Source organism: Ranitomeya variabilis, chromosome 1 (assembly GCF_051348905.1).
Source record: "Ranitomeya variabilis isolate aRanVar5 chromosome 1, aRanVar5.hap1, whole genome shotgun sequence".
NCBI classification, from domain to species: Eukaryota; Metazoa; Chordata; class Amphibia; order Anura; family Dendrobatidae; genus Ranitomeya; species Ranitomeya variabilis.
Genome location: NC_135232.1, coordinates 791,118,145 through 791,133,093, shown reverse-complemented (window position 1 = coordinate 791,133,093; position 14,949 = coordinate 791,118,145). Strand labels below are relative to the sequence as shown.

The following is a 14,949-nucleotide window of genomic DNA, read 5'->3' as shown; positions in this document are numbered from 1 at the left end:
CTAGATGCAGAAAGATGCAGAGAGCTCAATTTTAGTTGCTTAATCAGCATTTATGTGTGCATTAATCACAATATCCCATATATGTTTAGATAACCAATGACAGAGGAGCTAGACAATATGGTAATTAACTAACCTTCCCTAACAACCCCTAACCACTCCTTTCTATATGCAATTATAAAACTATGTATGTACAATAAAGTATCAGTATTGATGGAATGTTATTGACACAATGTTGTGCAGTCCATTCTTGATGAGCGCTCAAAATACTCAGTCTTATTGGGAACGGCCACAGCACACACAGGGATAAATTTATCCAAACCAAATTTCCATATGTTTCCTGTGCGGTGGACTTCGGGAAAAATGGCCACCGGGGGCAGCGCATGCGCAGATGGAGATCTCGGCACCAAGATCTTGGGAGATGAGATCTCGAGATCTTGGTGCAGAGCTCTCCATCTGCGCATGCACGCCTTTTTTGTATTTCAGCAGAAAAGTCTGGGTAAATGGAAGTTTTAAATCCATTAATAGAGGGATCTTTAAGTTCCCTGTTTTTTTTTAGAATAACGTCATTGTCCTGGTAGTGCAGCATGCGGATAATGACTGGACGTGGGGGGAGCATCTGGTTGGCGGGGCCTGCTGGGCACCCTGTGCGCTCGTTCTATTGCAAAAATCGACGAGAGCACCTCCTTTCCTGTGGTATTATGTAGCCACTTTTAAAAAAATCACACAGGATCCTTTCCTTCCACTTTTTTGGGGACCCCCACCAGCCTTATATTATTCCTGAGCATCCTGTTTTCTAAATTGTCTGTCTTATCCAACAGTAGGGAAATGTTCTACACAGTTGTCTTAAAATCTCTAATGATTTGAGGCATTTTATCCTCTATACATCCAACCCTCTTCTCCAGATCCTCCACTCCTTCATTTACTGTATGGAGGTCCTGTTTAGTACAGTGAATATCCTCCTTCTTGCTGCCCATTTTTTCAGTTATCATTGCTAGGGTAGTGTTAGACAAGGAGACTGCTGCAAATACATCTCTCATAGTTGGATCAGGGACATCATGCTGTGAAGGAGCACACAGCACAGACTTGTTCCCTTTGGTCTGCAGAGGTGATGTTTCCTCACATGATGCGAGTGTCTGCACCATGTTCCTATCTTGTGACTCTTTTTCCATCCTCAGCTGCTGCTCAGTGCTATTATGAGAATTCTCCAAGCCTGATTGTGCCTCAAGCTGCAGGGGAGTCACAGAAACTCTAGCAAAATGTTCTAGTCTTGCTGTAGCATCTGCTGCTCTGTCTCAGGCTGGAGCACCTTGTGTAGGTGGAGCGCCCCCTACCACAGGGCCACCGAGTCCTAAGTACCGGGTCTCCCTTCTGGCTCTGGCGATGTCACGGTGGCTAGACCCCGGCCTGTGACCCTGTTAAGGGGGATCCAATAAAGGAATAACAGTTCGATGTGTGGGTGGTGGTGATGATGTGGTGCAGTGCCGGTCGCAGTAATTAACGAGGACACCAGGTTGCAGTCTCTTTACCTCTTTACTGAAGGCTTCAGGATCCTCAGTCCGGAATACGGTTAACCGGGCTGCGCAAGTCCGGCCGGTCCGATGGCACCTCCAGAGTTCCCTTTGCAGGTGGAAATCTGTGCCTACCTTCTAGCGCTTGTGTGTTGCGGTCCTCCCCTGCTGTGCTTACGGGATAGTCCCCACAACTGTTGTGTCTGTTTCTGAAGTTCCCTCACAACTCGATTATGATGTTCTGCTTCGTCCCCCAGATGATATGGCTAGGACGCACCCGTATGACGGGTAGGCTCGGAGCTCTTCCGGGACCCTAGAGTCGCCCCTCTCCAAATGTTGCCCCCTATGTCTTCTTAGGTGATTAGGGTGAGACAGCCCGCCTATAACTGACTGTCCTGCCATAGGTTTGAAGTTAGGCCTGGAGCTCTATACTTCCTCGGCGTTTCCGGCCACCGGCTGCGCGCCTCAGTAGGATGTTGCCTCGGTCTTACAGCAAATTGTGCAAATTTTTGAACAATAATTTAACGTTGCCTTTAAGGACGTACACACTGAATCCACTAAAGACCTTCTTATAAAACACTATAAGGCTAATCAACTTTTCCTTCATTTTCCATCTTTACATCTGCAGGACCACCTGTCTATCTGCCCCAGGCCTACTGCCTCTCGTTCTGTTGCAGGACCACCCCTTTCCGCCCGGGCCTACTGCCTTTCTGCTACTATACACAGTATAGAACGTATCATTCATCTCTCAGTTCAGGATCACCGAGCCATCTCTGTATGGCTCCTAGGAGGACTCACCGACTAACCCCGTACGGGTTCACTTCCTGTCCTCATTCTCTAACACATTATTAAACATTTCTTACAATTAACTAGCTAACTACATATAACTGCTACATGTCAGCATTATTACTTCTTCTGTTAAAGTATCATCATTCTCTAAGTGCTATCGATGGACATCCCCTTTAAGAAGGGACCAAGTCTCTATGAGGTAGTGCAACTTCTCAAGCTGCAAGTCCGTATGCAGTAAGGACTCCGGTGCTGTTTCCAGGAACAGTTTCTTCGCAAAGAGTCCTTTTCTTTGTAAAACCACTAGAGGGCACCTTTAAGAAGGTGCAAACTATTTACAATGAGTTTGTAATCATGCAGTGTTCATGATTCAGCAGTTCTTTCAACAATGATAAAACGAGAAACAAAAACAAAAGCAAAAGAAGGGATCCCGGGTAAACTAAGGGATCCCTTTAAGAATAACCCTAGTTGGGTTTAAAGCAGCAAAAAGCAGGGAAACAAGCAGTTAACTATTTACATATCCATGGCATCGAGGTTTACTCTCGCTCTGGCGGCCGTAGCTCCGCATAGACCTCGCTCGGCAAGGTGATCGGCGAGATCGGGGCCTTTAAGAAGTGCTCCATACCCGTGGCCCGATCCCAGGGTGTAAGGCGCCGGAGTCTATAGGTCCCAGGGAGAGGGGGTGCCGCGACGGGGCCTATCAGCAGGTCCTCTGCTGGCGGGGCAGGGTCGTTCTTCATACCTGCTTCAGATGCGGTCCCTCCGGTGCCGATCTGCTCTGTCTCCGCTGGGATCTGGAGCGCTGGTTGCAGGGCCTTGCGCTGCGGCGTTGTCATCTCCGTTTGCAGCATCTCGCTTTCCGGCAGAGCCTTGCTTTCTGGCTTCGGAGCGCTGGAACTTCTTTCTTGCTCCGGACCAGACGAGGCTGCCGACAGACGTCTGGTGAGGCTTCCGATGAAGGTCTTCTTCCACCCGGCCTAAGTGCTCAGCTGCGTCCGCAGGAGTTGGTCGCTGAGCTCATCCACTCCGGCCGGCAGGAAGTCAGTATCAGCGGTGGAGGTCTGGTCACGGTGTCCCTCCGGGTAGCTGGGGGAGTCCTCTGCTCCGACCCCACGCTCCGGCTCCGGGTGGCTCGCCATGGCGTCCTCCACGTGGTTCGCTTCTTCTTCCTCGTAGTTTTCCCGCTCTCTCCTTCGTGGGCGGTTTCGTTTTCTCTGCTTCCGCCCACCATTGAGGATTAGGAGGCGTATCTCAGCCGCTGATGGACACGTCCTCACGGTGCAATAATACTTAGACTGGGCGGCCATTGTCTTTCGCGCTCTTCAGCTTGTCCACGCCTACTCCACGCCCCTCTTCTCCTCCTGCGCTCTCCTCATCGCTGTAATGGCGGCGGTTCTTTTGGCGGCAAGTGGCAATGCACAATCTTTTCAATAAGTCACAGTCCAAGCACAATAAATCACAGTTCCAAGGCACACATGACCTGATTCTTCAGGCTTAAGTAGATCCTGTTCGTGACTCCAAGTTGGAGCCACCGAGTCCTAAGTACCGGGTCTCCCTTCTGGCTCTGGCGATGTCACGGTGGCTAGACCCCGGCCTGTGACCCTGTTAAGGGGGATCCAATAAAGGAATAACAGTTCGATGTGTGGGTGGTGGTGATGATGTGGTGCAGTGCCGGTCGCAGTATTTAACGAGGACACCAGGTTGCAGTCTCTTTACCTCTTTACTGAAGGCTTAAGGATCCTCAGTCCGGAATACGGTTAACCGGGCTGCGCAAGTCCGGCCGGTCCGATGGCACCTCCAGAGTTCCCTTTGCAGGTGGAAATCTGTGCCTACCTTCTAGCGCTTGTGTGTTGTGGTCCTCCCCTGCTGTGCTTACGGGATAGTCCCCACAACTGTTGTGTCTGTTTCTGAAGTTCCCTCACAACTCGATTATGATGTTCTGCTTCGTCCCCCAGATGATATGGCTAGGACGCACCCGTATGACGGGTAGGCTCGGAGCTCTTCCGGGACCCTAGAGTCGCCCCTCTCCAAATGTTGCCCCCTATGTCTTCTTAGGTGATTAGGGTGAGACAGCCCGCCTATAACTGACTGTCCTGCCGTAGGTTTGAAGTTAGGCCTGGAGCTCTATACTTCCTCGGCGTTTCCGGCCACCGGCTGCGCGCCTCAGTAGGATGTTGCCTCGGTCTTACAGCACAACTCCTACTGGTGTTTCTCCTTGTTTCTCACTCGGCACAATAAACCTCGCTTCTTGTCCTTTCTTGGGGTACCGCCGCGATCAGGTGCAGGCGCGGTCCCGTAACGTTCTCTCTAGTTCGCTAGGTCTCTGCCAGGATCCCACTCCTGACAAGGACCCCCCTGAGTCTCTCCCTGCAACACCCTCTGCCACAGGATGTTGCCTGTTCGATTCCCAGTCAGCTTCTTACTAACTTCCTATCTAACCCCCAGTTTTACCAGACTGTGAGGAGTGGCCTAATACATAGCGCCCTTAGCTCCCCCTGGAGGCCAGACTGTGAAGTGCATTGGTGTCTGTGATACCTGGTCAGGTGAACTCCTTCAGTGCCATCAGACGTACCATAGCCCCCCTTAGCGGCGGAGCATCAGTACTGCAACGACCAGGACTCTGGGGCGCTGCATAGGTGTAAGGGGTGTACTGGGACCGTGTGATGCCCCACTCCCTTTCCTCATGAATGATATTGTATATAATTATTTATGTATAATGTTTTTGATGCTGCTATGTACATATATTTATATGTTGCGTAGAAAGGGAAAGTACAGTACCTCAAGATGGACACTAGACGGGGGTACAATAGTGTACATAGTTTACAAAGGAGGAGCCAACTGTAGATGAGATAGAGGGTTTTCTTTTTCCTAGTGAGTAGGGGCCATAGGGGTCAGTGCAGTCAACTTTGTAACGTTTTAAGCAAAGGGCCCAGCCGTCCAGGGCCAGTGGGCCAGAAGTGCAGCAGAATAAGAACGCAGGTCGCTCCAAGATGTGGCAGCTTTCTACATGGGCAGATGCCCTCATGTCTGGAGAGAAACAGACAAGGGAACTCCTGAACCTAGTGAAGCTGAACAGGGAGGATGCTGCGGTACCGGTCGAGATGGCATGAACTGGGTACAAACTAAAGGGCATAGGGAAGAGCACAGGGAAAGTGAAGGACGTGAAAGGTGCAGAACTCTGTGCTGATGCTGTAACTGATGTGGACATGCTGTGATTGAAAACATGTAAAGTTCTACGTTTAAAGTTAGAATTGGACTCTGTCTCTATTTGTGCAACAATGCCAGCAGCAGGACTTCAGCCACCCAGATGGGACCCTGACGGTGCAGATGGTGTAGCTGAAGGTACGCTGGAACGGGGACATTGTTTTCATGAGCCGGGAGATCAGGGCGATTGTAAACAGATATTCTCAGCCACGACTACGGCCCTGGCGCTCCCTCACATAGGAACCATTTTGATGGATTCATCTTCCCTCGGCCGGGTCTCCTCTCCTACTTTCCTGCTGCGTGTCATGATTTATCTCCTCAGCTATGTCCCTGGAGCACAGACCGCAGTTAGAGGAGACCAGTCAATTCTGGGCTGCAAGGGTGAGTTTAAAACAGGGTAACCAATGATCTTTCAGGATGGAAACCAAGAGCTGTGTAAAACACTTCTTCACATGCTGTGCAGGCCAGACTGCCGGTCTAACAAGCTCTTAGCAGTGATCTACATAAGGGAACTCCTAGATCATGTATTCCCTGCCTAACTGAAAGCGACAGAGCAAAATAAATAAAGAGTAAAATAAAGCAAGGAAAATAGTAAAATGCTCTACTTTTGGGAGGCCAAACTTATTAAAAAGTACCAATACAGCATGTCTGTCTGTTCCATCATGGCTCTATCTGCACTTGTGCCTTCATTTTAGAATATCTGGATTTGGATGACTTATATGCGGGCGCTTGGCCAAAGGTCCCATGTGCACTGTAAAATTCTGGCATGGTCCTAAGTACTCACATCCCAGCTGAAAAGAGGCGGTGTAATGACAGTTGCAGCAGCTTACAAATGGATTATAAAAAAGTGTTAATTTTTTTTAATGATAATCGCTATTTGTATAAATACAGTAGAATATGAAGGAAAATCTTCAATGTACATAAAAGCTACGAATCCCCAACCAGGGTCAAGACAGACATATTTCTATATCAACTACTCGGTTTCCAGTTGTTTAGCTACTAAGGCTCCAAATCTGTCTGGCACACCAATCACTACCATACAACTGAATTTATGAGCAGGATCTGAGAGTGCAGAAATAAGAATTTATGGACAGCAAGATTAAAGTGATGTCACGGTTCTGAGATAAAGGGTATGATAAGCTCTGAAGACAACCATATGAGCAGAAAAAAATCATAAAAAATAACTTTTATTGGAATACATTAAAAAATACCACAATGGCCCTAATAAAATAATAATGTAAACAGGCATAGGAGGGTCAGAGATAGATTACACCAGACAAAAGTTAATGGGGGCACCACGGTCGGTGGGACTCAAACCAAGGCCTAAACAAATGCCAGGTGTATACTAAGAGAGAAAAGGTAGGCCTTATATGTGCTGTGCTACTACGTTGTCATTTAGGCTATGTCTAGCTATTGGGCATATGTATTATACTCTGTTTGGGTATGTGCGGGTTCTTTGGCCTTATTTTGGGCTTTTTGAAAGTATGGGGTTATCTCATATCCTCTTGTTGTTTTAAATGTTTTTAGTGTGTTCTGTCTCTTGAATATTTGTTAAATAAAGCTGTTTTTTGATATTGTTTTGGTGGTGACTCCCATTTATAAGGCCTACCTTTTCTCTCTTAGTATACACCAGATAGATTACACCGAGATTATAATCAACCCAGGGTAAAAAGAAAAAAAATGCCAAGTCAAACGTATTTTTCCGGATACAATTAATTTAGCAAAAATATGTGGAAAAGACCGAAGGGAGATATAAATTGTCCACCATAAATGGCCCTTCCTACCAGCGGAGGTTGGCACCCTAAATATTCGACATGGTGCCCCACGTAGGCTAACCCTGTCTGACCCTCAAAAGGACCCCCTAAACAAGTCACCACCAACACCCAATATAAAGTGCTTTAGTGCAAGGGTTATATAAACTACCTCGGACATATGCTGTGTGTCTAATGAGCAGAGAGCCGTGATATAGCTCAATGTTTCTACAACCCTTGGTAAAAATTATGGAATCACCGGCCTTGGAGGATGTTCATTCAGTTGTTTAATTTTGTAGAAAAAAAGCATATCACAACTTTAGTTTTGTGCCATGTCTGTGATCTGCTTTTTTTCTACAAAATTAAACAACTGAATGAACATCCTCCAAGGCCGGTGATTCCATAATTTTTGCCAGGCCTTGTAGTAGTGTGTGTCTAGTCAATATATTTTTAGAGCTATCAGCTCTAGTCAAGAAGAATGTCTGTCTCTATGAAACATCTGAGTAAGCCCTTGACCTGGTCTTAAAAAGCATGTCATGAAACAGACTCTGCCTGCTGACAAAACTCCAATCTATATACATAATTGCCTAAGGGGTACTACCATCTGTTTCTAACTTCCGTCTGTCTGTCGCGGAAATCCCGGGTCGCTGATTGGTCGCGACAGGCACAGTCCGGACGCGAATTGGCCCCTCCCTACTCCGCTCCAGTCAGTGTCCCCTCCATACTCCCCTCCAGTCAGCGGCCACATAGGGTTTTAACAGTCTGTTAAACGGACTGCGTTACACCGCGACATAACGTGGTGTAACGCAGTCCGTTAACGCTGCTATTAACCCATCTTTTTACTATTGATGCTGCCTATGCAGCATCAATAGTAAAAACATATAATGTTAAAAATAATTAAAAAAATAAAAAATCATTCTCTTCTCACCTTCCGGCGCCTTTCCCGCACCTCGCGACGCTCCGGTCCCAAGAATGCATTTCGTCAATGACCGGAAATCACGTAGTGGTCTCGCGAGATGATGACATAGCGGTCTCGCGAGACCACTACATCATCATGTGTTATTGCCGCAATGCATTCTTGGGACCGGAGCGTCGCGAGGAGCATCGCTAAACGCCTGGCCTGGATCCGGGGGCCAACGGAAGGTGAGTATATAACTATTTTTTATTTTAATTCTTTTTTTTAACAGGGATATGATGCCCACATTGCTATATACTACGTGGGCTGTGTTATATACTGCGTGGGCTGTGTTATATACTGCGTGGGCTGTGTTATAGACTACGTGGCTGTGCTATATACTGCGTGACTGGGCAATATACTACGTGGCTGTGCTATATACTGTGTGGGCTTTGTTATATACTACGTGCCTGTGTTATATACTACGTGGCCTGTGTTATATACTACGTGGGCTGTGTAATATACTACGTGGGCTGTGTTATATACTACGTGGGCTGTGTTATATACTATGTGGGCTGTGTTATATACTGCATGGGCTGTGCTATATACTACGTGGGCTGTGCTATATACTAGTATACATATTCTAGAATACCCGATGCGTTAGAATCAGGCCTCCATCTAGTCACTTATAATTGGGAACTTCAATCTCATAATTACGTTTCATTACTATTTTACATTTTATATCACAATTAAACATAAGTAATTACATTTGTAAATTTCTGGGTTTTTTACACCACAATAAAACATTCTTCTTATTTTTTTAGGACATAGCTGCTTTTAGTAGGAGACGGCAAATTATTAAAAAATGCTTACATACAGACATATATGTAAATATAAATATACCTTCTCAAAGTGGTTGAACTCCATTGCTATCTCTCTGAAGAAGAAATACACATGATCCTTCCATTCCACAGCATTGACAAAATATGGATCTAGGCAAGAAAAAAGCCAAAGAAAGGAAAGAGGTCATTATTCAACCATTTCATCAGTCCTAGACTGAGCGTTAAATTGGCTTACCTAAGCAACACCAAATTCAGCATAAGGCTGCCGTCACACTAGCAGTATTTGGTCAGTATTTTACATGAGTATTTGGGAGCCAAAACCAGGAGTGGAACAATTAGAGGAAAAGTATAATAGAAACATATGCACCACTTCTGCATTTATCACCCACTCCTGGTTTTGGCTTACAAATACTGAGGTAAAATACTGACCAACTACTGCTAGTGTGACGGCAGCCTAAGAGCTACGTTGCGTTCGAAAAAAATTGACTAATTAAAGCCACTGTTTTATAAATGAAGCAGCTACTCATTATTATGTCCAGAATCCTATTTTGCAATAGTATATGCAGAACAGAAGATGAGAACAAGACTGCAGTAATTTGAGAAGTTGAGAAGAAAACTTCAGTAATTTGACAGGCTTATAATTCACTGCAACACAATCTCTTTCCAATTCAGTGCATGTGCCAGGAGAATATTCTTACCAAACATGGTATGAAAAGACCCTGCTACAAGAGAGAAATGCCAAACTATAGCAAACATTTGCTTTCAGTTTAAAGGATAGGGTTCTAAAAGTTTATGAGGAGTGAGGAGCAGAGTAAGAAAACAGTGAGAGGGATACAAGACAGGCAGATATGATGACTTATTTAGATTGTGGCAGAGCTGGATTCACAGCCACTGAGCTCAGTACCGCAGTATAATTTCCTCCATGCTGCTTTTACTTCTGATCATGTGATAATCAGATAAAGAAGCAGGAATCACTCTGTATGTGAGACATCTTAGCTGCCTATCTCCACCCGCTAGCTCAGAGAGAACTCAAACTGAAAGAAAAGATAGAGACTGCAGAGGGAAAAACTGGCAAAAAATGCAGTATACAATTCATATAATGACCAGAAATAGTGTTATTTCTCATGTACATGATCAACATCTTGTCTTAAAAAGTCACCTGAAACAACAAGGATGGAATTTGCGTGGAAAGTATAAAAAAATAATACATTCACCAGATTTTATCCAGGCAAGATACTTGTTCTACTTAATTTACTCATCGCTGAGGGTACGACAGCTGGGATCCTGAGAATGGGACTCTAAAACAAAGGAACTGGGCTCTTGAATGGAGCTGAGGTGTGTATGTTCCACCTTTACTCTATTCATTCTCTATGGAACTGCTGGAGAAGGCCGTGTGCCGTGTTTGGCTATATCCAGCAGTCCCCTAGGCAATGAATGAAGCAGAGGTTGAGTATGCACTCCTTTACCTAAGTCAAGGATTTTGCAATGGAGAGCTTGGTTGCCAAATTTCAGAATCCTGCTCCGGGAATTGGTGGGAGTCCCAGAGATTGGACTATACTATGGAAAGGGGATATCTTAATATCTTGGAAATAGCTATTAAAATGTATGAATTTTGGAATAAAACTAATTTCCAATTGAGTTTCATTAAAAATGTTGCACTGTTACAGGCTCTCTGCTTCTCTGTATATTGCTGGCAGCTGAAGGAGTCAACTGAGACTCAGTCATTCAATTTGTTCTTATAGGGAATCTTGTCTTTTTCTGAGCTCATCTCAGCTGATTTATGAACTCAAGTTCAGCTCAATTTTTATGTGGTCTGTTGTCATACATCAGCATAGTCGAGTTCAGAAAAGATTTACAAACTCCCACTCTGAACGAGCCGATTGACAGATCCTTAATAGTGATGAGCGAATATACTCGTTTCTCGAGATTTCTCGAGCACGCTCGGGGGTCCTCCGAGTATTTTTTAGTGCTCGGAAATTTTGTTTTTATTTCCACAGCTGAATGATTTACATCTCTTAGCCAGCTTGATTACATGTGGGGATTCCCTAGCAACCAGGCAACCCCCACATGTACTTATGCTGGCTAATAGCTGTAAATCATTCAGCTGCTGCAATAAAAACTAAATTTCCAAGCACTAAAAAATACTCGGAGGACCCCCGGGTGTGCTCGGGAAATCTCGAGTAACGAGTATATTCGCTCATCACTAATCCTTAAATAATGTACTCTAGAGCCAGCAACAGGCAGTATAACACAGAAGCAATAGAAGGAAAACGGTGTAAAATTATTAATGAAGCCCTATAGCAAAAAAATGACTGTAGCCAAAACTACAGGTATTTAAATAAAACCTGTCAGCACAATTTTGTAATGTAAAGTAAATACATGGCTGTAATATTAATTAGATTGGTATTGTTGGTTAAGAAATCCGCTTTGTGGTTCTTCTTTAATCACCATTTTCAGTTTTCTGCCAATGAGATTTTGGTGCAGCGGGGCCGGACTGTGCATCGCCTCCTCTCCTCCCTCTCTGTGATTCCCCAGCCCCTTGGCCTGCCTCTGCTCTTTGAATGACGGCTCACAGCTTTTTCAGTGACATGCCACCTCTCATTGATCATGAGATTTCACACAGGGGAGGCTAGTCGTGGAAAAAGCAATAAGCCCTGAAATTTGATTGGTTGATTATATGATAATAGAGTGGCCATTCATTGTAAACTGTATACACATTTAATGATAACAACCTAAAAAAAATCCTACTAACCCTTAAACCATTTGGAGTCATGTTTAACACTTCGTAGAGTTGGAAGATGACCGAGACTGCGATACACAACAGCATCAATTGCAAGGAAATCCGTTACTGTAGCAGTAAATAGCATTCCATCTAATTGTACAAGATAAAAAAAGTATTGAAAATGCATTTTCTCTAAATCTAAATTACAAGACACATAATCAAATTCCCTAAAATATTCTTTTTTTCAGTTTTTAATAAGTGACCCCACTTGTGTTGATCCAAATAAAAATCACATCAATGTTCACAAAAATACCAACATAACTGGCATTGTTCAAGATACCTGGTTTAGGAACAGAGATGTGAATGCTGATCCATACTCACACAGCAGTAACAACAATAAACCTAAAGGAGTTGTCCAGGACTTAGATACTGATGACTTATCCATCAGTCTCAGGTTATCCTTTGTGATGTGTATACAGCAGCCTCAATGTCTCTTATGTGAGGTATATACAGCAGTCTGTGTCTCCTCCTTACTATTGTCAGATCTCATTGGACAAAAAACACATCGGTGTACACCACCATTAAATCGTAGAATATAGGGAAAAGGGGTGAAGAATTGGGAAGGGATGTGTAAAAAATTAGCCAGAATCTGGTCTCAACGGATCAAATAAGAGGGTGAACACCACCAAAATGGTAAATACCAAGAGAGGAAAGGGGAGGAAATGTAAATTAAAACATAACCTTTATTGATATAATTCATAAATATTTTACAGAAATTAAAAGTATAATCATACATTTATTAAGATGTATATTAGATCACAGAGAGTGATTTGTCATCTTATAAACACCACTGTAATCCACTAGGTCCCGGTTGATACTGAGCTCAGAAATAAATTTGCATGAGAGGATTACCAACCATTGTCCCCAAAATTGAAGGTTGTGCTCCAATCTCACTACTAGGCACTAGTTGATCAGTGAATAGAAGAGGGGGTATCTTACACCAGTAATAAGCCATACAACACACTGGCACCTATCTAAACCTTATGAAGACAAACATAATTTGTATGTGGATAATAGCCCATGTGTTGGAGTTTTTGAGAGAAGGGCTGGTGGGAGAGCTTGCAGCTACTGATAATATATCCTCACTTGTGAGGTATACATAACTTGAACACCCTGATGGCGTATAAGAATTAATAAATTCTCATCATAAGAAACACCTCATGGTGTATTAGAATTCATTACTCCTTATTTTGGGATACATATAATAGGGGTAAATAACCTTTAATTATACTAAAGAATTAGACACCCTGATGGTATATTAGAAGTGTTCATCATTATAAATTAGATTACATATTTAAGGACACCCCACTGGTGTATTAAATTTGAGATAATCACTGTAGTATATTATAAAGTAGAGTAGATACCCTGGTGGTTTATTAAAGTGCTCTGCCGGGTTTTCTCCAGCGCTGCTGTTAATTTGCGATGTATGTTCCAATATATTACACAGCTATTGATCTGAAATTTGGAAAACCTGACATCAGGGCCAGTGATCTCCAAGGGATGTGTAACCAACTGACAAGTGTTTATTTAACCTAGCTGCTCCTGCTACAAGCCACACATAATATATAGCGGCAGAGGCTCAGTGCCGCCAACCCCTGCAGTGCATACCATAGCTGACTGCCTATATAGTATAGGATATTTACTATTATCAGCCCTTCTCTCAAAAATGCCAACACATGGTTTAGATAGGTTCCAGTGTTATTAATGGTGTAAGGTACCCCCTCTTCTACTCACTGATCAACTAGTGCCTAGTGAGATTGGAGCCCAGCCTTCAAATTTGGGGACAATGATTGGGAATCCATCTCATGCAAATTTTATTTCTGAGCTCAGTATCAACCGGGACCTAGTGGATCACAGTGGTGTTTATAACATAGCAAATCACGCTCTGTTATCCAATATACATCTTAGTAGATGTATGATTATACTTTTAATTTCTGTAAAATGTTTATCAATGATATCAATAAAGGTTATGCTTTAATTTATATTTACTCTCCTTTCCTCTCCTGTTTTTTTATTGAGTCCGGATTCTTGTTAATTTATTACAGATCCCTTTCCTAATTCTTCAACACTTTTCCCTATATTCTGTTATGTATATATAGAAGTCTCAATGCATCGGATGTGATGTATTTCCAGCAGCTTCAGTGTCTCCTATGTGATGAATATGCAGCGGCTTTGGTGTCTCCAATGTGATGTATATGCAGCGTTCTCAGCATCCCTTATGTGATGTACGCAGCAGTCTTGGTGTCTTCTATGTGATGAATATGCAGCAGTCTCGGTGTCTCCTATATGATGTACATACAGCAGTCTCAGTGTCTCCTATGTGATATATAAACAGCAGTCTCAGTGTCTACTATGTGATGTACTTAACATTTGAGCAAAAACAATACATTTAATGATTGCATAGTATCTCTACAGCTCAGGACATAATCCTAAACCTTTCTGTTTATACTCCTGGTGGTGTGAACACTCTAAGTGGTGATCCCCTGCACCTTCTTAAGAGACCACAAAATACAAGAGAAAGGTCAGTTGCCAACAAATTTGCCTCCACTAAGCTCCCACCTCCTTGTATAACTGACTAAATACACCATCAACTGGGGACTTAAAATCCCTATAGTATTTACAAGGATTTTGACTATCTATAAATGAAGATAGCATCAATCCTTTATTTTAACCAAGGTAGAAGGGCACATTCATGGCATAGAAGATAGTGTTCTCGTACCCGATGAAGTCATGGTAATAAATGCCGTCACCACTTTTGCAGTGTTGTTTATAACTACCCTTTAGTCAGTGGCAATGACCAAGAAAAATGTTAAATCTAACCAGACTATACCCCTTGAGAAGAAGCCCACGCGAAACGTACGTTAAGGCTATTCAGAATGTGGCTGACCAGTACTGAACAGTGGCAATTAGCCTGCCTGGTCTTGTGTGGTAAGCATGGTATGTCCGTCTCTGCATGTGAGCGGCAGGTGTCTCTGCACGCATAATGGGCATGGGATTTCTTGAAATCCCATCCATTATGCTGTAACATCTGGACGCTGCACAAGTACGCAACATCCAACCCGCATCGTTTACTGATCGTGTGCACCTACTCTTACTACGGATAAGGAAGAATGATTGGTACAGATAGTCCTCAATACAGTATAATGCAGGTCCCATATAGTACATATAGTAAAAATGCACT

General features: G+C 43.7%; 1 protein-coding gene across 3 annotated transcripts in view; it reads right to left on the bottom strand.

Annotated features, from left to right (window-relative positions):
* Window positions 1-14,949, bottom strand: part of SEMA6B (semaphorin 6B) — a 174,916-nt gene that overhangs the window by 73,706 nt on the left and 86,261 nt on the right. For all 3 annotated transcript variants that reach the window (XM_077273122.1, XM_077273115.1, XM_077273106.1), the window contains exons 8-9: window positions 11,739-11,858; window positions 9,048-9,136 (exon numbers count right to left, since the gene is read on the bottom strand). In XM_077273122.1, the coding sequence (XP_077129237.1) occupies window positions 9,048-9,136; window positions 11,739-11,858 (209 nt within the window). The remainder of the gene's footprint in view (window positions 1-9,047; window positions 9,137-11,738; window positions 11,859-14,949) is intronic.